At 37.4% G+C, this 23,445-nt stretch overlaps 1 protein-coding gene across 2 annotated transcripts; it reads right to left on the bottom strand.

Annotated features, from left to right (window-relative positions):
• Positions 1-1,076: 1,076 nt before the first annotated feature.
• On the bottom strand, positions 1,077-23,445 carry atp8b4 (ATPase phospholipid transporting 8B4). Of its 2 annotated transcripts, XM_007543111.2 has the most exons (28): positions 22,711-23,445; positions 21,822-21,880; positions 18,006-18,064; positions 17,794-17,907; positions 16,548-16,646; positions 16,390-16,451; positions 16,233-16,305; positions 15,155-15,225; positions 14,965-15,044; positions 14,221-14,379; positions 14,035-14,123; positions 13,441-13,637; positions 13,130-13,338; positions 11,942-11,985; positions 10,132-10,297; positions 9,869-10,057; positions 8,992-9,107; positions 7,954-8,118; positions 7,757-7,868; positions 7,565-7,670; positions 6,572-6,713; positions 5,592-5,775; positions 4,658-4,881; positions 4,495-4,578; positions 3,468-3,713; positions 2,710-2,848; positions 2,497-2,627; positions 1,077-2,397 (listed from the first exon to the last, which is right to left on the bottom strand). In XM_007543111.2, the coding sequence occupies exons 2-28, from the start codon at positions 21,850-21,852 to the stop codon at positions 2,113-2,115; spliced, it is 3,576 nt and encodes a 1,191-aa protein (XP_007543173.1). In that variant the 5' UTR covers positions 21,853-21,880; positions 22,711-23,445; the 3' UTR covers positions 1,077-2,112. The 2 variants fall into 2 exon arrangements, with proteins under 2 accessions (XP_007543173.1, XP_016522152.1); XM_016666666.1 differs by lacking the exons at positions 17,794-17,907; positions 18,006-18,064; positions 21,822-21,880; positions 22,711-23,445 and having other exon boundaries at positions 16,233-16,298; positions 16,548-16,562.

Here is a 23,445-nt window from a genome sequence, read left to right as displayed (position 1 = left end):
TAAAAGATAAAAAGAGCCATTGTATCGTTTATCATTTATCGTGATAATTTTTTTCATGATGAGAATTCTGATTTATTGTTGTCACCATAAATTCCAGGTAATGTTTAAAATCTCTCAAAACTGTCAGGATTGTTATTTTCACTGTTTTCTCCACTGTTTGTTCAATTATAATACCAGTAAATATCAATACATTTAAATATATAATTAAATGCAGTTACTGTGTGTAGTTTAGAGATACAAATCACACTCCTTTATGTGATTCATGTCCTCCATCCATCCGTCCATCCATCCATCTTCTTTACACCCTTGTCCCTCAGTGGGGTCAGGAGGTGCTGGTGCCTCTCCAGCTAACGTTCCGGGTGAGAGGCGGTCATCCTGGACAGGTCGCCAGTCTGTCGCAGGGCAACACAGAAACACACAACCATGCACACACTCACACCTAGGGGCAATTTGGAGAGGCCAATTAACCTGACAGTCATTTTTTTGGCCTGTGGGAGGAAACCGGAGTACCCGGAGAAAACCCACACATGCACAGGGAGAACATGCAAACTCCATGCAGAAAGACCCGGGCTGGGAATCGAACCCAGAACCTTCTTGCTGCAAGGCAACAGCTCTTGATTGATGTCCTAAAGAAGCATATTAAAAAACTGATATTGTTTTTTAAGAGCATTATTTGCATTTGTGGCGCTATAATTTCTCTGCCATGGTCAGGTCATTGTGCTACAGTTAGCTAAAAAATAACTAAGAAAGAGTTTTTATGATCACTTTTATCATTATTGGAATAGTACCACATAATATTGTGATGTAACTTTAAGTCCATATTGCCCAGCCCAGCCAGAGTGACGGTTGGTGGTTACCGTGGCAACCGGTAACTGACAGTTTGGCACCCTTTTTTTTTTCTGTTGACATTCTGTAACTGCGGTATTTATTAGGTTCAGCTCTGCTTTTTTCTCTGCAAGTATTCAATTTTAACACATATTTTAGACTAATTTAGTCACATACAGGGTTTAATGTACAATTTTGCCATATTTTGTATGTTTTTTGACTGTCATTACCATAAGTAATGTGCATTTTGACTGTGTTTAATTCTATTACTGTTATCTGCTGTCAGCTCCTCACTGAGAACCATTAGTTTGTTAAGGGTAATTTATTTTATTTTATCTATAGGCTCAGAAGCTGCTGGACTGAGATTAACCACCAACTTTATTTTCTCTTTTGTTAGAGTAAATACGGTGAACCTGAGTGTGTTTGTTGTGAAGTCAACCTGCTGGACCTGAGGCAAAAAAAGAAGGATTACATATGTAAGCAATAACCAGCGCTGTTGAGTGTATATATCTCACACTTAGTTGCTAAATGTGTTCCACTATGACGCTCCTGCTCTTCATGTACGGAACACCAAGAAGGCCAAAAAATTTCATAACTTTTTCACTCCAAACAGCTATTATCAAAACCTAAATCGTATGGAAATGAACCCTACTGCCAGACAAATCGCTTTCATCCAATCAACAAGTCAAAATATTCCAGAAATTACAAAACAAACTTACAGGATTTTGGAAAAACACAAGCGTACATAATACACTTGAATTTTGTAGTCTAATAGTATGTAGTTAAGCACACAAAAATGCATCCTTTATGAATTTCATGTAACATTTCTACAGTTTTTGATCTACTATGTGATCCCTTTCTACTCAACTCAACTTCAGGAAAACCTTTAGAAAAACAATGTAATATCTTAAATGAAAGCATGCTCGTATGTTAGAACTGCCTATTGGATTGATGCTCTCAGTCCACTTCAATTATTTTGCAAGGAACAACAGTCAAAAATTTCAATCTCAAGGCTGGTAGTAATATGCTCCAAAAGACTTGGACCTGTGATTGTAACAAAAGGTTATAATCTATGGTGTTGACTGTATAGAAATACATGCCAAACTGTTCCAGATTTTTATTTGTAAAACGTTTTAATAATGACGCATATAAATTTCCTTCCACCGTGGCTTTTGGCCAACAATATAAAATCCTACTAAAATTAAAGTTTGTACTTGTAACATAACAAAAATGTGAGAAGTTGAAATGGGTGTTAATACTCTGGTTAGGCACTTGAATCCTTTTGTGTTACTTCAGCCTGTCTGCTTTATGGCTCTCTGCTGGTTCTGCTGAGACTTCGTTCTTCCTCTTCAGTATATTTTCTATCCAGCTGGAGCTCTGTGCTATTCTTTCCAGGGAGTGAGTGGAAGATAGTGTGCTCACTCTCATGTTTTTGCCTGAGGTGATCAGCTCTCCATAGCCTTGCTGGTGGGAGAAGGCGTAGGCAGAGCGGCGGGAACTGGTCCGGCGGACTCGCCTCAGGTTCTGTTCCTGAGGCCTTTGTTTCTTTCTGGACTGCTGCAAATGACGAACCTGTGAAGACAAACCAGCGATCTCTTAATTCCCCTAAGATGGTCAGATTTTACAGCATCTTCTATACTGACTGTGTAGAAACCCTCACTGTTCCTGCACCTTGTCTGTTAGAGTTGGGAAGAGGTCGACTCTCAGGAAGCTCACGACTAAGCCAGGCAAAATGCACACCACAGTGGTGAGCAGGATGACCAACCACACGCTCTTCTCCGAGAGACAGTTACGAGCCGTGCCTGTGGAAAAACAGCAATATGAAATTCCTTCTGCTTCGTTTCCACCAGTCTTTTGTTTTTAAACGTATTGAGCCAAACTCACCAATAAATGGGAAATTACTCGGAAAGATGCCAAACAGGCCGTCACTTTGCATTGCAAACAGAATGGCAAAATACACGATCAGGCTGCCCCACATGAACAGATGATTGACTGCGGTCCAGTAGTGTGTATCCAGTCCAATCTAATAACAAAGACATCACACATTTAAGAGGTTAGGATAGATCTATGGGTGATGCAAAACATTTTTTCTTAAATAGTGAGATTTTAGCCTGCTCAGCTGGCCTATTTTGAGCTGCTTTAGGACCTCTTGTCACTTTAAATCCAAATAAGTTGCTTCTGGCCAACTCAACAGTTACACTCACACATGAAAATGGGTGCCAACAGATTCAGTTCAATATAATTTGAAAATACTTTATTGATCCCAAAGGGAAAATTCTTCAAAGAAGTTATGGTAGATGGTAAGTCCAACTTTTCCAGCAGCAGGACTGCCAAACAGGATGGACCGGAGCTCTGTTTGGGACGCTGCTAGGTGACGGGTGGAACTCCACTGGGGTTGCTAGGTAACGGGCTGGGGTTGCTAGGTCCTGATATGTGAAGTTACACTTGGAAGGCTTTTGAAACGGCTTATTTTTCAGACACCAAAAAACATTAAGTTATTGCTCAAAAACAGCTGGGTGTTTTTTCTAATTGGGCCGTTGGTAGAAGGAGTAGAAATCCAAATGGAAATATAAAAATGTGCAAAATCCCCTTTAATGTACAGTGTTGGTTATTATTACAGTTCAGTCTGCTCAGAGACTCACCTGAACACTCACAACAATGACTAATGTCGTTGCTATGGTGACGGCAAACGCCTGCTGGTCGGAGAAGTCGGAGCCGTCGTCCTTCAGCATGACGGAGAACGCTCCGTAGGGAATAAAGAAAAGCAGAAAGGATGTCACCATGCCTTGCAGCGTGCAGAGGAAGAACTGCCGTTTGTTGAAGAGCAGGTTCTGTTGGCCCGGTTTGTACAGGCTCGGGTAGCGAAGGCTGTTCTGGTCGTTGACGTCCTGGCAGAAATAAGTTGGTAACTAGATAAGTTAAGCAGTTCCTGATTACTACAGTCTAATACCTACAGGGTTAGCAAGACAAATGGTTAGTTGGAGATAACACATAGTGAGTAAATTAGTATTAGTTGTAGCATATGGGTTCAGATTAGTTACATTTATTGTGGTGAGGTTATATATTTTAAATATCAAGGAGGTTTGTTATTTAAAATAGTAAAACAGGGCAGCATAACCCAATATTCACCTGGATGGCCTGACAGTGTCTTGAAAAGACAAAAGTTTTAGAAGAATTAGGAAGTTGACAAACTGTGGACATAATTTTTTTAATTCAAAAAGGCGCAGCTTAAGCCAGGGGTGTCCAAACTTTTTGGCATGAAGGCCAAAAATGTCAAACTGCAAGTACTCTGGGAACCAGAACATTTCAATACCTTTCCTTTTCATTAAAAATGCAGAAAAAAAAATCTCCTTTTTATTTTTACCAGCGAAATTAACAATGTTTTAATTAAATTAGCAGTTTGTATTTTCTAAACAAACTAAACAAAAGGAGTTCTACAAGTTTGCCAAATAAAAAAAGAAAACATTTCTCAAGTTGATTATATTTTCAGCAACAAGAACCGTTGTCAACAGTGACCCCCGGCCCACATTTGGACATCCCTGCCTTAAGATATACAGCACCTTCAATTTGTATGGCAACCACTGTAAAATGTATTCATCTTCCATTACAGTAGGATACTATCATATGGAAGTTTATGTTTATTATTTATTCCATGTTTTCTAACAATACCTGATCAAAAAGTCCCATTGCCAGAACTGGTAGTGATGTATAAACAATATTGAAGAGGGTTATGAACCACTGGTCGTACACAGTCTGAGGGAAAAAGGAGATTAAATACATTTTTTAAAATAAAACTGGTCATATATTTTGATGTAAACGGCAGTTTTCTCACCTGTGCTGAGAAACCACAGAAGAAGCCGTACCAGAAGTGGACCAGTGTGAAGGCAAAGTTCTTGTAGAAGAAGTAGGCCAGGAAGTTACACATTCGGAAGTAGGACCAGCGCCCGTGCACCAGCAGCAGCCTCTGCAGGTACCGAAACTGAGCGAAGGAGTAATCTGAGGCCAGAACAGCTTGCATCCCCTCCTGTCCGCTGATGCCCACGCCGATGTGGGCGGCTGACGCAGCACAAGGAAAAGCATAATGTGGGTCATAATGTGGAATATCACACATGTTAAAGGCAATATTTAGGATTAAAAAGCTCACGCCTACAACTGGGGACACACAATGTAGGACTGCTTTTAATAAAACCGTTGGAACACATAATGAGATTATAACATGTTCAAGTCATAAAATGTTTGCACATTTTCACTAATTATTAATAAAAGCAAAGAAGTTGTTTTATTAATTGTCTGTTGGTTTGTAGTTTGATTGGTTTGCCTGGTTTTAGTGAAATATGAATAATGAATTATCAGACACTGCAAAAACATAAAATCTTACCAAGTAATTTTGGTCTAGTTTTAGTACAAACATCATAGTGCACTTGAAATAAGACAAAATTACTGTAACTTAATAGTAACTTTTTTTTTTAGCAAGATTTAGGAGCTTGTTTTAAATCAACAACTCCTTAATACTGGTGAAAAAAATACTAGTTCCACTGGCAGATTATTTCACTTAAAACATGGGAAAATGTTTTTTAAGAATTCTGACTTTTGATCTCCAAAGCTTAAAATCAAAACAGTCAAAATTCAGAGATTAAAGTAAAAAAAAAAACCCTGAGATTAAAGTCAGATTCTTAATAATCCTCTCCTGTATTTTTCAGAAAACAAAGTGAGAAGGTCAAAACAAAAGGTTTAATTTTGAACCATCGGCACCGGCCTTTACTCACTTTTGATCATGCTGACGTCGTTGGCGCCGTCCCCCACGGCCAGCGTGACGGCCATCTTGTGCCTCTTCACCAGCTCCACCACCTGAGCTTTCTGCATCGGCGTGACCCGACAGCAGATGACCGTTTTACACAAACAGGCCAGATCCAGCAGCGTGTGCTCCAGCTGGGGCTCCAGCGCGTGAGCCTGCGGGCCGAACACATACATCACCTGATTAACACACCGTCCCACGGCGGTGCTGAAAAAACGGCCCTGCTGAGGCAGCAGTGGTAAAAAGTTTCCCATCCGGCTGCAGGCGGTGAGGAAATGGATGTTAATGAAAACCCGTAATGAAGCCGATGGCCGTCAGCAGGCCAGCAGCTTTCTGCTAATTAGACTTTATTTAGTCGGCAGCAGGTGAAGAGAGATGCAACATTCAGCAGAAAGACAACCAAAGTAAGTAAGAGTAGCACCACTTGAACAAGTTTTAACTCGAGTAAAAAGAATTTGGTAAAAAGTCAACTCAAGTCCTCAGTAACTGATAAAATTATCAATCATTTAATATTTAAAAATGACATCATCAGACAGACCAAAGTATAAAGTTAAGTGGAAATTTTATTTTAAGGATGAAAATGACAATAATTCATATAAGTAACAAAAAAATGAAACCAGGCAAAAGAAAATTTATAAAACTTTAACAAAAACGGCAGGTGTGTGTTTGGTGAATGTTGGGTTAAAACATGTTTGTTTTTCATTCAGTGAGTAGAAAATACAGAAATGTTACTCTAGTAAGAGTAGAGATACTTCGTAATAAAATTACTTGAGCAGAAGTAAAAATACTCCAAAAAGTAAATTTCTTCAAAAAAGTTATTCAAGTAAATGTAATTGAGTAAATGTAACTAGTTACTACCCATCTAAGGTGTTTATGGTTAATGGTTTAACACCTGCTGTGCCCAAAACAAAATGAAAAAAAAAAAAAAAAGCCAAACTGATTACGTCTCACCAGACTGTGACCACTGATGACCAAGGCATACTCGGAAATAATCGTTTCTTCAAACACTGAATCTTCTGCCAACATGTCGTCTTTCTCGACGTCTCCTGTGCTGCTCATCCGGCTCAGGCCGAGGATGTTGTCCTTAGCGTTCCTAAGGAGAGAGGACAGACATGCTTCAACATGTTAGGCCTATAAAAAACAGGTTTATTACATTACAAAATCACTCTAACACAATGACATTTTAGTTTTGAGCTCCTTTTAAAATGAGCTCTTTTTAGGGCCTCTTGTCTCTTTAAGTCTAAATAAGCTGCTGCTGCCCAGCCGCCCGACTCAACGTTTACACTTGCACGTGAAAATGGCTGCAAACAGATGCGCAATTATACAACTGTCCATCTTTGAAAAGCATTAGTAGCACCTCCTGCACAGCCAACAAGAGAGTGCAACAAGTGGTTTCTGGATGGTAAGTCAACAAGAAAACACTTGACTTTTCCAGTAGCCATTGTACAGAGGTAGAAACAGCTGGGCAAACGTGTTGGAGTTCCACTTGGGTTGCTGGGATTTGCTGGGGTTGCTAGGTAACAATGCAGTTCCTGCAGCTTTGTGATGTTAGATTCTGGATGTTTTTGAACCGGCTCGTTCTCCAGACATCAGAAAACATTAACTTATTGCTAGAAAAAAGGAAAAAACGTATAATAATTTAATAAGTAACAAAAAATAACAAAATCAGGCCAAAGAAAATTTTTCCAAATCAGTTTCTTTCAGTAAAAAACTTATAAAACTAACAGGAACTCTGCAGTTGTATATATGTGTCTGGTGAATTTTTGGCTAAAATATGTTTGTTTTTCCTTCACTGGGTAGAAAATCCTGAATTTTTTTTCCAAGAGTAGTGATATTTCACAATCTCTTTTATTACTCAAGTAATTTTATTATAACAATAGTAATCTTATTTCAGCCCGTTAGCGCGACAGGCTGAAAACCGTTGCGTTAATGTGGTGTGTTTACCTGAGCTGCTGCTGCACCTCCAGCTGCGTGGGCCCAGAGATGACAAACACCTCATTCATGTCGTCCCGCAGCATGTTGCAGGAGTAACCGATGCTCATCGCCGTCTCTAGAACAACACAGTTCACAGATCTGAAACTCCCCACAGCATGTTAGCAGTTACTCATCATCCAGATTTCTTCACTTGTTAGCTACCTAGCTTGTCCCCTGTTAGGACCCAGATCTTGATGTCGGCTAGATTCAGACAGGCGATTGTCTCCGGAACTCCTTCTTGAAGTTTGTCCTCTATCGCTGTGGCTCCAAGAAGCTTGAACCAAGTCAGAAGTCAGTCTGCAGCTGTTAGGTAAGATTCATCGCTTCAACGGTGCAAACAAAAAGGACGCCAGTTTTACCTTCATGCCTTGCTCGACTTCCTCGTAGAGAGCAGCCAGCTGCTCTTCACGATTCTCAATCACAGTGCTCACGTAGTGAAGCTTCTTCTGCCACATCTGATAATATTCTTCACTGAGGTCTTTGTAGGCAAGAGCTAGAGTTCGAAGCCCTTCTCCTGCAAATTCCTGTGAGGAAATGAACACAATCAACAGCTCCGGAGAAAGTTTAAAAAGTCAGTCAGCTAATCAAGCAGAACACTTGAGTTTTTAAAAAGCAATCAAAGCTGCAGCACTGCTCTTTTGTGTTCTTTAGTCAAAATGGTAATACAATCTGGACAGGTGTAAATTAAAAAAAATGTTCAAAAAGAACCACATAGATCCAGTTTAGTTCAGCTGCTGCAGGAGAACTCAAAGTACACAGATGCATTTTGTCACTTAAATCTGTTGAGTCAGACTATAATCCATAATCTATAACCCTTTGGATGCTTCTTTTTCAGGTTTATAAATATTTTTTCTGCATGTTAAAATGATGGTACGTCATCCTGGCTAAAATAATGAGTCAGATCAAATAAATAAACACATAAATTAAAATAAAACACTCATGTGAAAATGGCAAGAAACAGATGCACAATTATTCAACTGTACATCTTTGAAAAGCAGAAGTGGAGCCTCCTGCACAACCAACAAGAATGCAGCAAGTGGTTTCTGAATGGTAAGTCAACAACAAAACACTTGTCTTTTCGAGCAGTAAATTCCGCTGACCAAACATGCTGGAGTTCAGCTTGTGTTGCTAAGTAACAGGTGGAATTCTGCTGGGGTTGCTAGGTAACAAGCTGGGCTAAGCTGGGGTTTCTAGGTGCTGACATTCTGAGGGTTTTTGAAATGGCTCATCTTCCAGACACCAAAAAATATTAAATTATTGCCTAAAAAACATCTGAGTGTTTTTTTAAGCGCTACTGCTGGTTTTAGAAGCAGCAGAGACCCAAATGGAAGCATAAAAACATACAAAATATGAATTTTGCATGATAGTTCTCCTTGAATCGCTGAAGTAAAACTCACACTGAGGTGTTCTGAGGTAGCATACATGAGGTCTTCGCTGGACGGATCCAGGTGGTCAAAGATGATCGTGTCGGCTCCTTTGCAGTATAGTTTAATCTGACCTTGGGGATTCCTCACTGGATCAGAAAACAAACCAAGCAACAAAAAAAAGGGCTTTAAAAAAATCACATAAGCTAGGACAACAAATAAGTAGATCAGGAATGTCAAATTCATTTTCATTTTAGGCCGTCTCACGGTCGTGAACGTTCTTAAAGGGCCGGTTGTGCCAGAATTTATTGATAAAACCCATTAAACTGCATGTTTATGTTGTAAACAAGTATGTCTTTAGCATTGAACGTCTAAAACTGTGAATGTGTTTCATTGTATACAAAAACTAGTGTCCAGTTTTAAGATTATATCAGATATTTTTAGTTTTTTTATGGTATGAATGTTAAGGTTGTAAGAGTGCGTTTCTTTTTGTGTGTACATACAGCTCTTATTGTGAAACTAGGGTTTTATTTCCGTTAAATCTCACTGTTCATCAGTGAAGCCTCATCCTTCATTCGGGGGAATCTGTTGATTTTTCATGATCGCAAAAAGCTGGAGAGACTGGTGCAATTTGGCAGATAAAACCTGCTTTAATTTGATCGATACAATAATATTTAAGCACACAACTGTTAAGTTAAATGTAAGTTATTTATGCGTCTCTCTGGAGTCCAAAGGGTCACATAGATGGCTAGAGCGAGCCAAATTTGGCCTGGGTCTTGAGTTTAACACATGTGAAGTAGACAAAAAGTCACAGGTAATAAAAGACAAAGCGAGCAGTTTTCTTTCAGTCTGCTAAAAAGAAAAGTGGAGTCATGTTGACTTCTAGTGCTATTATACGTAAAGACCTAACCAATGACACTCATTCTCTTGCGCACGTTGTTGAAGTCCAGTATGGCCAGCAGCTCGTAGGTAGCCGCTCTTCCCATCTCACAAAGCGTGATGGTTTCTGGAGTTCGAGCCCGGAAGATAAACCCAAAGTTTCGTGCTGCGGTTACCAACGCTCCCTCATCCGGTGACTGGGCCTGGTACACCAGATTCCCTTCATTTAAACAGAAATAGTGATCAGAGGAAAATGTCCTGGACGATATAACTGACAGGTGTGTGTAGCTTTACCTTCACTCTTCTCCTCTGGCATGACGGTGTGGCACAGAGCCAGCAGTCTGAAGAAGTCCTGCACTGCAGATTCCTGCTGCTTGACGGCTTCAACCAGGCTGCAGTCGTAAAACTTGAAGGCTTTGTCGCAGAGCGGGTTGAAGGAAAAGTCTACGCACGCCGTTTTCTGAGGATACAGACGGTTATCGTCAACTTATTTCAGGAATAAAAATGACATTTGTTAGAGAAGCAATGGGATAAACTAAACTGAGACGGGTTACTAAGTGTTTTCACCTGATAGCCTGGCAGATTCGGTTCAATTTGGGGCCAAAATTGCAGCATTTGTTACATTTTCAGCTGCTGCAGTTTGCTTTCACACTGCACCGTGTGAAACCAACCAAACTGTTTGAAAAACCTGTTCCCTTCCCCCCTGTGGGGGCGCTGCACCAAGAACCACTAAAGGAAACAACATGAAAATTTCTGAAGAAGAGATGAGCGCAACTTCCTTCTTCCCAAAATGTAAACAAAAATGGAGTAGCGTCAGATTTTTGCGGTTTTAGGATTTCTCTTTTGTCTTTGGCCAAAGACGGCGAGCCGTTTCTCCTGCTAGCTCTTGACTTGAGCGTTGTTTTGGTTGTATTTACCCAGAATGCCCTGCCCTATAGTCCACTTCCTGCTTTTGGAGCCATCTTCAGTCGCCTTGCATCCACATATGTATTCGAAAGCCATATAATTGGCAAATTAAGCAATATTTTAATTGAAATATATTTTTGTTGCCTAATTACTGAATAAATAGAGATATGAGCTCAACAACAAAAATATATCAGAGCTGAGAAAAATATGTTGATAAACATCCAAATATAACTTACAGTCTCAAGTAAAGCCTGAAAAGCTGCTGCCACAATTTAGTGAAATATTTGATTTCTGGACGTTAAATCACTTCCTTAACTTTATGCACAGCAGAAAATCATAATTTTATTACTCTGCACATCAAGAGGAGTTTTTTTATTTGGAAGCATCAGATGACACTTTAGTTTGTGAAAACAGTGATTCTGAACGGTGTGGGTGTCTTGATAAGAAGAGTGGATTTGTCACCAGTGCCCACTCATCAGGTGGGTAAGTTAGACTGCAGTTATTTGTAGACCGTAGTTTTTAGCTGTTAAGGCATTTTATGACCAAACAGAGCTTCAGTTATTGTCTGAAATCTACATGACTTAATGTAGATTAAACTACATGAGCTAAATTTAGCATATAGATTTAAAATACAAACAAATACCGTTTCAGAAGTTGTCCTTTTTGTTGGTACAGTATTTGTATTTTATCGACCCTTCTGAGCCACCATACCAGACACCTATGGCACAAAACTGTCAGTTTTATGATGAACTTCGTCTTTCAGCATGACATTGAATCAAAGCGGCTTAAAAAATCTCAACAAAAGAAGTCTAAAGTCAGAAGAAGGTTGTGCAAAGGAAATGTTCTCACAGTATCACAGATTTGGACCAAAAATAGATGGGAAAAAATGTCCAAGTCAAGATGTGTCATGATGAGAAACTACAATCCAAGAAGATTTAGCTGTAATAAACTACTATTTTAAGTTAACGGGACACTTCTGCAGTCAAATCGTTTATGTATTTTCTATTTTCTCCCCGTAGAAGATTTCTTTAGTGAATGATTTGTTTTTTTTCAGTTGAGTTGTACTGAAGATCTGAAATTATTTTTTAATAAAACAGGCTTTTTAACAGGACTGTACCATTTTTTCATATGCAATTATGAAAGAACATAACTTTAAAATAAATAGTAAATAAACATAAAGGAGTTAAATCGAACATACCTCTGTAATTTCCACCTTCTGGTTGAATTCATCGTAGACATCACCTTGAGAAAAAAATGAAAAAATTCAAACATTTAGCATCTTGACAAAACTTAATAACTCCAAATAAGCCTGAAAAGGTTCTTGATTGTCTGTTGAATGAACATTACAGTGGTTTAATTTCACACAATCAGATTTTTATTTACAAAATAAATAACAGGAGATGGAAAATGTTTTTCCATCGACATTAACTAAATTATATCTCACTTAATTAGTTGCACTAATCTTCCTGCAATCAATGAATAAGAAAGTCAAACGGCTCATAAATAAATAAAAAAAACAACAAGTGCTTTTATTGTTGCATTTTTTAAAACAGGAATATTTGCAGGCCTGTCACAGTAACAAATTTTGCTGGATAGTAAATAGTCCCAGAAGTTATTGTGATAAATGATAATATTGTTTTGAGACAATTTTCAAGTGATATAATGGCAATGGAATAAAAATTACAAAAACACATTCTCAAAAGTTAATAAAATTTAAATTCTAATAGACATTTAGTATTAGAAGACATTTTAAATAACTAAAATAAATAAACAACAAATAAAATGAACTATTAAGTCTCTGTAAATAAAACTGTCCTTTAAAAAAAACGGCTAGTTGAGACCAAAACACCAAAATGAAAACTTATCATCCAGTTTTTGGAAGAAAGAGAGAAAAGAGAAAAACGATAAACCATCCAAATGGAAATTATTGAGTTTGATTGAATTCATCATTGACTGATATATTGTGACAGGCATAATGTTTATAAATGTAAGATCCTATGTGTGGTTCGAATGCAGAAACACAAAATCTTACCAAGTATTTAAGTGAAATAATCTGCCAGAGGAACACGACATTTTCCCATATTATAAGTTAAAATGTCTTGTTCCACTGGGTGATTATTTCACTTATAACTAATCTTTTTCATCAATATTAATTATTGACTTAAAAAAAACTCATATTTCTTGCTGAAAAGTTTCTTTCAAGTTCGTTTTGTTTTATTTCAAGCGAACTAAGATATTAACTCTAGAAACTAGACTAAAAATACTTGGTATAATTTTGTATTTTTGCAATGTTTAAAAATATTAACGTCTATTTTTAATGATATGGCCACTTGTTTTTATTTGTTATATCGCATATATCGGTAAAATCAAAGAGCCTCACTCCTACCGTACGTCTGCCCATTAATGGAGCACTTGCTGAACACCATGATGTTCTGCGTCAGCGTGCCGGTCTTGTCAGAAAAGATGAACTCGACCTGTCCGAGCTCCTCGTTCAGGGTGGTGGTGCGAGCCTCGGCCGGCGTGTCGCTCGCGTTGTGGTACATCTTCTGGTCCCAGTTAATGAAGAAACTGTGACCGAGCCGCAGGACCTCCACACTGAAGGAACGAGTGAGAAAAAACATGTGGTGTTCTGCAAACTGTCATAAGCGAGCTGATAAATTACAGCATCTAGAAGGAAAACAGGTTGTTTGCTTTTACCTGACATACAGGGAGATGGGGACAACAGTGTTGAGGATGATGATGTAGGACCAGAAGGTGAGGAAGCCAGAAAAAACGGCGCTGCTCTGAAACTCGTCCCATGGTAGAAACAGCTCAAACTTTCTGCCCACACAAGTCTCCCAAATGGTGTTTCCTATGGCCAAAATCACTCCCATGCAGATGAGGAAGGCAAAAATCTGAAAAGAGAAACAGTATTGACCGTTTGACGTCACGCTCTCCAGAACTCCGTCCACCGCGCTCCGTCAAAGAATGTCAAAAACAGGCAGCAGATACCCTAATGTCACTTTTATTCAGTTGATTTCACTTTAAAAATGGGTCCGCTGCATAAACAGAAGGATAGAAACCAAACTTGTCATTTCATAACTTGTAATGAGGAAAGATACGGCGGTGATGGATATCAGCCGTTAATCATAACGACTGTCAGCCGTTGGTGTAACCACAGATTTACAGCAACATTTTTTACAAGGAAAGAAGATTAACTATTATTTACTTTATAAGTAAAACATTTATCTGACTCTCAAAAAATAAAGCGACAAAACAAAATGTTTTATACAAAGAAAAGCAACTTCTTACCCATAAAACCAGTGTGTTCATAAGTTTGTCGATGCTGGTCCGTTTGAATTTAGTCCGCCCACAGTTCTGCATCAGCTTGGTTTGCAGCCCTGATAAAAGCAGAAATAAAAAGCTGATAAACAACAAATATTGAGACAAAGCTCAGCGATACGGAGGCTGAAATCATTAAATATTGATTAATAATACCAGCAAATATGACCATGCCGAAGCACCACTCAGTGTTTCTGAGAACACAACCGCGCAGGAGCAATTTTTCATTGTCCAGAGAGTATTTATTGTCTCTCCAGTGCAGCGTTCCTGTAAATTTATCCAGCTTGTTGTTCGGCGGTTCACAAATGACTTCTCCTGAGGAGAAACAACAAAACAAAAGGAAATGATCTCGCAAAAACATTAAGATACAGGCCAAGTCTCTTGTTCTGGTCGGGGAAGTATCATATTCTACCCGTCTTTCCCTCCGTCCTCCTGTATTAAAATTGTCCTGTAAACTTCACGTATCATAATATAATAAATTTAAGAAAGCATTTCTGTGCCTCAACATTGGCGTATAAATATGGTAAAATTATGGCAGGCACAGAATTTTATTGTATATATGTATTAATATGGTAAATGTAACTAGTCAAAACGGCGAATGTAACATTTTGGGACAAAAAATTACTTTTAGGAATACGGATTTTATCGTATTTAGTAAAATTATGGCAACTACAGAATTTTACTATATATAGATATATAATTCTGTGTGTGTATTGTACTGCATATATCGGTAAAATCTGTATTTTACCGTATTAATGCTAATATGGGAGAATAGATTTCCTGTGTTAAAATGTGAGGGAGGCTGGACTTTCAGTGGGAAGCGTAAAATTTCCCTCATTTTTAAACCCAAAACAAGTGACAGGTGTGCATTAACAGGGCAAACACTCTGCAGCATCTCACCATCAAAGTCCATCAGTTTTGAAATGTCTCCCAAATCTGAGGTCACACTCAAGGCCTGGCGGACTTTCAGATTTGTTTCCCTGTTGGAGGGAAAACGACAATCTGTAAGTTTCGCTTCACAAACACAAACGTCGGTCCAGCTCAGTTTGGATTTTCTGATGATATTTAGTAAAACTGGTGCAGCTCTCACCCGTCCAGCTCTGCTGTCTCGATGTAGCAAAGGCCATAAGGCTCACTGCTGCACAGGAGGAGGATGTCGGCCTGCGGGGATACCCAGGTAAGTCACATCTACTTGAGTAACGTTTTAGAAAGAATTCACCTTTAGGCGTGTTTTTGCTGTGCTTTTTACTTTTACTTGAGAAATTTTATTGTGAAGTATTTTTCCGCTTGAGTAAAATTTCTGGATTTTTTCACCCACTGGATAAAAAACAAACACTTTTTTTTACTGAAAGAAACAGATATGGGGGAAAAAATGGCCTGATTTTATTGTTTGCTACTTATATGAATTATTGTCATTTTTGTCATTAAAATACCAAGAAATTTCAGTAAATGTAACTAGTTAAAACTTTATATTTTGAACTGTCTGATGTAATTTTAAATATTAAATGGTTGATAATTTGGTTAGTTACTCACCACTGGAGTCACATTTTTACCAAAATACGTTTTTACTCTTGGATGGATATTTTTTACTTTTACTTGAGTAGAAATATGTTGAAGTAGTGATACTTTTACTTAAGTACATTTTTTAGGTACTTCACCCAATATAAACATGTTGCAACATTTTTATGAAAATTACATTTTTACTGGAACTTTGGCAGCAAATAATTATTTTTAATAAACCTGCACTGATCATTTCACTCTGTGGATTCTTAGTTATTTTAATAATTTTTACATGTTTTTAAATTAGTCGTACCACCTTTTATACGTTTAGTTTGTATTTAATTATTCCTGTTCACTTCATACAAAATAACCAATTTTAAAACAAACTGTGGCATTTAAAAGTGAAAAAACTCAGAACTAAATTGATTAAATTCAGCAGTTTTACAGACAAATGCTTCTGAATATATAAAATTAATCTTATTTAAACAAAACAAAACAAAAAGCTAAATAAAACATATTACATTGATTCTTTATATTAGGGATAATAATGGGTTTCCAAAAAATAAATGTAATTATTTCTAGTCGTATGTATGCAAATATGATAATGTTTTGTAAATGTAATTGGAAAACCAATTGGAAGTAATCGAATGTTTGTGCATTTAACTCACAGCAACAAACTGATTATTCTCCAGTTTGATGATGTCTCCCACTCGAACGTTCATCCATTTCTCCTTCTGTAAACTTAAACAAATAAAATCCACAATCAGTGGGTTTGTTTGTTTGGGGATTTTATTGAAAATTGCTGACAGGATCAGCCAGAAGTACCTTCCTCTGATGAGAACCTGAGACTGGCGGTTGTTGACTTGCCGATCACTCTTGTGTCGAAACTGAAATTTGAAAAAGAAGATGATTTATTTTTTTAAATAAAAGCAATTGTTTTGAGGTTGATGAATAATGAGTGAGGAGGGGAATCGTAATCCTACGTAGTCGTCTGTGGCATCTTTGACAGCTGTGATCACCAGCACCAAAACCAAAGGCACGATGGTCGTGAACCAGGACAGAGACGAGACTTCTGGGATTAACTATAGAGAAAATCTGTCTTAAGAGTTTCAACCAATCTCAAGTTTAGTTTATAAACTAAACACATTTCAGCAACAAGGCAGTTCAAAGTGCTTTACATCACAAAAACATAGTTCAGTCATCCAATATGAAACAAGCATTAAACTTTACATTTCATCAAATATCACTTAAATCATCAATTCACATCAAATATGTTGATAAATGTTCAACTCACTACTAATCAAAAGAACTCTAAACAGGTGGAATTTTAGTTTAAAGGAATTCAGTGTTTCGGCTGTGTTGCAGTTTTCTGGAAGTTTGTTCCAGATTTGTAGAGCATAGAAGCTGAATGCTGCTTCTTTGGTTCTGGTTCAGGGGATGCAGAGCAGAACCAGAACCAGAAGAACTGAGACGTCTGGAAGGTTGATATTGTGGTGCTAAGCCGTTCAGTGATTTATAAACTAACAGCAGTATTTTAAGTCTGTTGTTAGTTTAGAGGCTTAGAGGCTTTTAATTTAATGCTGTATTTTACATGTTATTCTTTTAGAGACAAATGATAAGAAACTTCACTGATTTTTAAGATACAAGACCTAGAGATCCAGGGTAAGGACTAGAACTGGGTGATGTTCTCTATCTTCCTGGTTTTAGTCAGAACTCCAGCAGCAGGGTCTGGATCAGACTGATTTTTTTAGGCAGACCTGTGACGAAATCAATGCGACTAAAGATAAAGACATGAATGAGTTTCTCTAGATCTCGCTGACACATTAGTCCTCTAACCCTGGAAATGTTCTCCAGGTATTAGAAGGCCGACTTTGTAACCGTCTTTATGTGGCTCTGAAGGTTCAGGTCTGAATCCATCGCCACACCCAGATTTTGGATCATTAGTTTCCAGCTGTAATAATTAAAAGTGTGTGCCAGCTTGTTCCGCTTTACGTCCAAAGATTATAACCTAAGTTTTGGCAGATTAACACATTGATCATCTGTTCTGTGATTGGATGGCTTCAGAGTCACCTGGTGACATCATAATGTAGATCTGTGTATCATCTGCGTAGTTACGGTAGCTAATCTTCTTTCTTGTTATAACCTGAGCTATCATGTAGATATTAAATAGGAGGGGATCCAGAGTTGAGCCTTGTGGTACACCACTAACGAGCAGAAGGTCTGCCTTACCTGGAGGATCAGCAGCACAACAAAGTAAGCATTCGCCACCCTCTGGAACTGCTCAAACAAGTTGATGGGCAAGAAGGTGAAGACGTTGTATTTTGAAGTTTTAATGTGATTGTTCTGCACAACAACAAAATAACATAAACAATACAGATTAAATCTTCAGCTGTGGGTAAAGGCAAAAGCAAAGACTGAAGCAACTGTAAGGTTTCACTTACAGCGTACGAGAACTTCTCATTGTATTCTCGTGCACTGGCTTTTACGTGGCGTTCCTTCTCTGCAGTCACAAAACACATAGTTTGATTCAAAACACTAGTATTTTCAGGGCTTAAACGATTAATCAATTATTGAAATAATCGCAAACTAATTTAGTAACATATTCAGTTACAGAGTCAGAGCAGAAATTAAGCCAAAACTGTATAAAATATGTATACATTTTGTATTTAAGATAAAAGAAAACACTTATCTGGAAATATGTTCTTCCTAAAACTCTAAAATAGTTTTAGCTCAAATTCACCAAAGAAAAGTTTTGTTATTGCATTTTAGGTAATAAAACATTTATTTTCTCATTTAAAAAAGGAATTTATTTATTTATTTACTTAAATCTTTTAATGTATTTCTAACATTTTATAAAAATATGCTTCCCTGGTTCAATGAAAAATCTTTAAAATGTGCCAATTTTTATCTGATTAATCGATTAATAACCAGATTAATCGATTTGAAGTGTTATTCTTTTAGAGACAAATGATACAACCTGAAGTACAAAACCTAGGGGCACAAGTTTAATATTTTTACACACTGTCAGAAATTACACAGAGAACCAAGTATTTCCAGTGAACATATTTAGAGTCTGTCACAATAACACATTTTGTTGGACAATAAATAGTCCCTGAATTATTGTGATTAATGATAATATTGTTGTTTTGGATGATTTTTGACAAAAACCACAAAATCTTACCAAGTATTTTTGGTCTAGTTTCCAGTGCAAATACCTTAATTAACTTGAAATCAGACCAAACTAACTTACAAGTAACTTTTCAGCAAGAAATAAAAGCTTGTTTTAAATAAATATCAGTAAACTTTAATGTCTTATCTATTTCACATTGGAAATGTAAGATATGCTTGATATCCAAAATAAATAAACAAAACAAATGTAAACAAGGTTACCCTTCAAAAAAATGGGCTAATTGAGACCAAACCACCAAACTAAAGACTTTTGTCATCCAATCTTTAGTAGAAAGAGAGATGAGAGAAAAACAATCTGGCAAATGGAAATCATTGAGCTTGTTTTAATTTATCATCTGATTAATTGATTAATTGCTTATTGAAAAGTATATTAATGTCCAAGATGAATTTATGGAACCTTCTGGCCCAAATTACCAAACTTTTTAACAAAGTACAACATATGCTTTAAGAATAAAACATTATTCAGCAGCTCAGTTTCCATGGAGGAAGAAGAAAAATGTGTTTGTCCAGTAGCTTATTAATAATTTTAATATTCCAGTCCTTCAAAACTTAAGTCGCACCTCCAGCTCTTGAACCGTCTCACATAAAGCAATGGAGCATTTTTAGATGTAATTTTATCCTTTATAGTAGGAGCAGCTATGAACAGCAGTGGTTTTGCTCCATACTGATTTATTATTTAATATCTTGCATATTGTTGTAACTGATGATGATTAAGAAATCTGGAGATGAACTTTCATAAAGAGAAATTACTCCCTAGAGAGACTTTAATGGGAAAACTGGGTTAGATTCACAGCAGATATGACAAAAATTAGTCATTTCTAACCCTTTTATTTAACAAATTTACCACAATAAACCCTCTAACTGAGAGGAAAATCAATAAATTTTAATCTGGTGCATGACCAACAAATATGAAGCTCAAAATATTCTGGTTATCATGTCGTCAAATAAAAACTGGCCATTGATTGAAGGAACTCATATTGGGAGAAAATAGTAAAAATAACATTTCCAATAACACTCACAGTTTTGTTTCACGTCATTAATTGGAATTTATCAAGACTAATGAATTTTTTTGTTTGATCATCTGAGACATGAAAACCAAACCAGAAAAGAGATGCAATGTCTATGGATCTATTACACTTTGTTTTATCTGTAGAGGCTTTTATGAAGCCTGCCTAGCTAACAGTTTTCACTGGAAATGACGCCTCAATGACTTGGCCTACATCAGTAATCTGGCAGCACAAAGGTGAGAAAATACCTGTGGCATCTTGAGCTTGTCTCTACCTGCCCATCTTACCCCACTAACTCTGTAAAAAGTTAACTATTCATTCCCCTCTAGGTTCATTTAAGGGGCATTATCATGCTCCATCTTATTTAATTACGTCTAAACGGTAAACAAACCCAGTTAGAAACACACCAGCCACAACCTTACAGTCGAATTATCGAACATTATCTAACATTTCACACAAGATAAACATGCTGTGTCCAGACGAGGTTAAACTGTTGCTCAATTATGTATAACATACCTGCAGCAAGCTGCAACAAGACAGATGATCTCACACATCGACTGAGATCAGCCGTCAGTTACTACAATGATGAATTATTAACAAACCTGCTTCACTTGTTCACTCCTATACATTTATATGCATTCAGTTTATGTTAATTCAGGTTAGTTTGTAATTTTTGTCTCTTCTTTTCCACAGAAACTCCCTTGATGCCTGCAAGTCTGAGCAGGTCACAGTGAAATGATGCAATAAATGCTTCTGGAAACATTTTTGACTTTATTTCTTCAAAGTTTCTTCCTAAAACTAGAAGAATTAAAAGATAAGTCTTAAAAGAATAATTTTAATTGTCCCAGAGGAATCAAAGTGGATAGTTCCTGGTCCTGTTGTAAAATATTCCACATTTACAGTCTTCAGTCAGAGGCTTCTTTAGATTTACTGGAAGACTGACTGCTACTGGTGATCTGGTTAATATGAGTTATGACAATATTTAATTTCTGTTTGGGATAAAGTGTTTTTTTTTAAACTGATTTGAGTTATTCTTTTGTGGAAATTCTGGGCAAACATACCATGAAAAAAAGATTATAGTGAAAATTTCTTTGAAAATCTTGAATTATTGCTGTCTCGATAAATTTCCTTTAATGATATAAAAAAACTGACATTATTGGAAATAATATTTTTACTATTTGTTCAACAAATATAGGTAAATTTGAAAATGTGATTAAACACAGGTTTTGTGTGTCATGATCTGTGGGTTTTGGTGAGGTGAGGGAAGACGCAGGCAGGCCAGGATAAAGTGAAGATGATGATTTGATGACAATAATCCACGGGACAGAACAACGGGGAGCACAACGAACACGGGGAGCACGACGAACACGGGGAGCACAACGAACACGAACACGGGGAGCACAACGAACACGGGGAGCACAACGAACACGGGGAGCACAACGAACACGGGGAGCACAACGAACACGGGGAGCACAACGAANAACGAACACGGGGAGCACAACGAACACGGGGAGCACAACGAACACAGACGGCACAGGGAAACACGATGAGGATCCGAAGAGACAAAGACAACAGGTGGGACTAAATACACTGGGAGGGTAATCAAAGAAATGAGACACAGCTGGGAACAATCAACAGGGAAGACAGAGACTCACAGGGGAACAGACTAATAAACAGAAAAACTTCAAAAATAACTACACAGATCACAACATTGTGTGCAGATATAAATCAAATTTTTTAAGTAAGTGGCATCCTGGAGAAGTCAATTTATAATGGTGAACATTTTTCAAGAGGTGCTATGCTTGCTGTGTCTTACGGTTACCTAAAAAAATACGTAACAAGTAGTTTTTCATCATGATTTTTATCATTGTCACCATAGAACCATAAAATATCATGACAAAATTCTATGCATCGCCCACTCCTATAACTAGCCTTTATATATATATATATTTTTTACATTTTTCAAGTTAAAATTGTTTAGCCAAATAACGGCAAACAATTTCTACGTATCAGGAATATTTCTGTCAGAATACAGAATAAACACAAGCAAATGTGTCTTACCAATATATGTATTTCTCCTCCAGAATGGCATTTTTTCCTGGGACGCTCCCAGACTTTCCCTGGTGGAAACATTAAAAAAAATTTAAAGTTTAACAATTAACAGCACACAAAACAAACACTGTTTTAGTTGCAAACTCTAAAAACATGAGCAGCAGTGGTGAGGAAATCCCCAGGTGATTAGAACAGAGTGGGCTCCCTGCAAAAACATTTCATCTTACCAAGTCCAAAAATAAGACAAAACTAACTTACAAGCAACTTTTCAGAATGACAAATGAGAGTGTTTTAAGTAAATAATTCCTTATTATCGATTTAAAAAAATTCTAGTTCCATTGGTGGATACCTTCACTTATATGTTACACACATGGCACACTGAAGTACCACTCTGCATCTCAAATATAAAATATTTTGATTGCTACTTCTGTAAGGTTAAAATCAATAGCCATAATAACACCAGTGTGATATAAGTTGATTACAAATTATGCTAATAATAGTAGGGATGTTACACACAAACAGCAGATTAGGAACGATAAAACGTCTGGTGTTGACATGTTGGTACGGGGCCATAAGTGAAAATCTGCTTAGGGCCCCAAAAAGGTTTGGACCGGCCCTGACGTTTACTTTAAATGGAAATGACTAGATCTTCTGTTATTATTGGCGTTAAAATTACAAAATATATTTTGTTTAAACGCTAAAGTGACTGTTTATATTACATTTTCTGTCTTAGCTGTTAGCGAGAGGAAGCAAGTACTGATTGATGAGTATTTTATGGTGTTCTGGGTAAGTTTCAGTAAAGGCATGGGAATCGCTTCACAGACCTTGTTGATACATGTCAGTTTTTACAAAATGGGTGCAGGAACAGCCGGTGAATGCTCAGTCTCTCCGGTCTTACCTTGTACAACTTTGTGACAGGCGCAGTCTTGTGTTGTCTCCATGAATCCTGGCAATCTGTAGCGACCATTTGTTTATTCCAAGCGACGCATTCCGCTCATTTTCCTCACAGTAAATTAGGCGCCGCTCGAACCATGATGTTCCCCACCAGAACCAGAACCAGAACCGGCTCGACTGGACTCATGTGAAGATGCTGCAGAGCCGAGGTGAGTAATAGGCAGCAGAAGCGGAGAGGAAAGGTGTGGGCTGCTGGGGGGAGAGGGAGAAAAAAATGGTGCAGGCAGAAAATCCGTCCCGCTCTTCTGAGACTCATAATCTGAGGAGAAACAAGAGAGGAGTCAGCAGAGGCAGGAGCTTTATCAAGACAAAAAACAGATTATCTCTGATTCTAACAATGCACTGCGAATTAATTACTCTTAATGTCTTTTTTTTGTACTTTAAAAACATAAATAAATAAAAAATAAAAAAAACATCTGGTCTTATTTAATGTTACATCTAAATTATTTAAATAAACGTGTTTATTAAATATGTGGAGGTGAAATTAAGTAATTATGTTAATCTTTACTTTGTTGTCTTTCTTTATTCCCAACAGTAGGTTTGACTTGCATGATTCTAGCGCCCTCTCGTGGTATGTAGGTAAAATGCGACTTATTAATTGCTCCAGTGGTTTCTAAACTTTTTGCACCGAGGGTCAAAATCAGCTTAAAGTACGGAGCCCGCCATTTTCTTTTCTTTT

This window comes from Poecilia formosa, unplaced genomic scaffold (assembly GCF_000485575.1).
Source record: "Poecilia formosa unplaced genomic scaffold, Poecilia_formosa-5.1.2 Scaffold765, whole genome shotgun sequence".
In the NCBI taxonomy this organism is placed as follows: Eukaryota; Metazoa; Chordata; class Actinopteri; order Cyprinodontiformes; family Poeciliidae; genus Poecilia; species Poecilia formosa.
Note: the sequence above shows the minus strand (reverse complement) of the source record. Positions and strands in the feature narration are given on the sequence as shown.

Coding starts and splice junctions, on each gene's coding strand:
- atp8b4 (XM_007543111.2), bottom strand. CDS start 21,852: ATGCCATTCTGGAGGAGAAATACATATATTG. Junction 16,452..16,547: donor AAGATGCCACAGACGACTAC/GTAGGATTACGA, acceptor TTCAAATTTCAG/TTTCGACACAAGAGTGATCG. Junction 15,045..15,154: donor GAGACAGCAGAGCTGGACGG/GTGAGAGCTGCA, acceptor TCCCTCCAACAG/GGAAACAAATCTGAAAGTCC.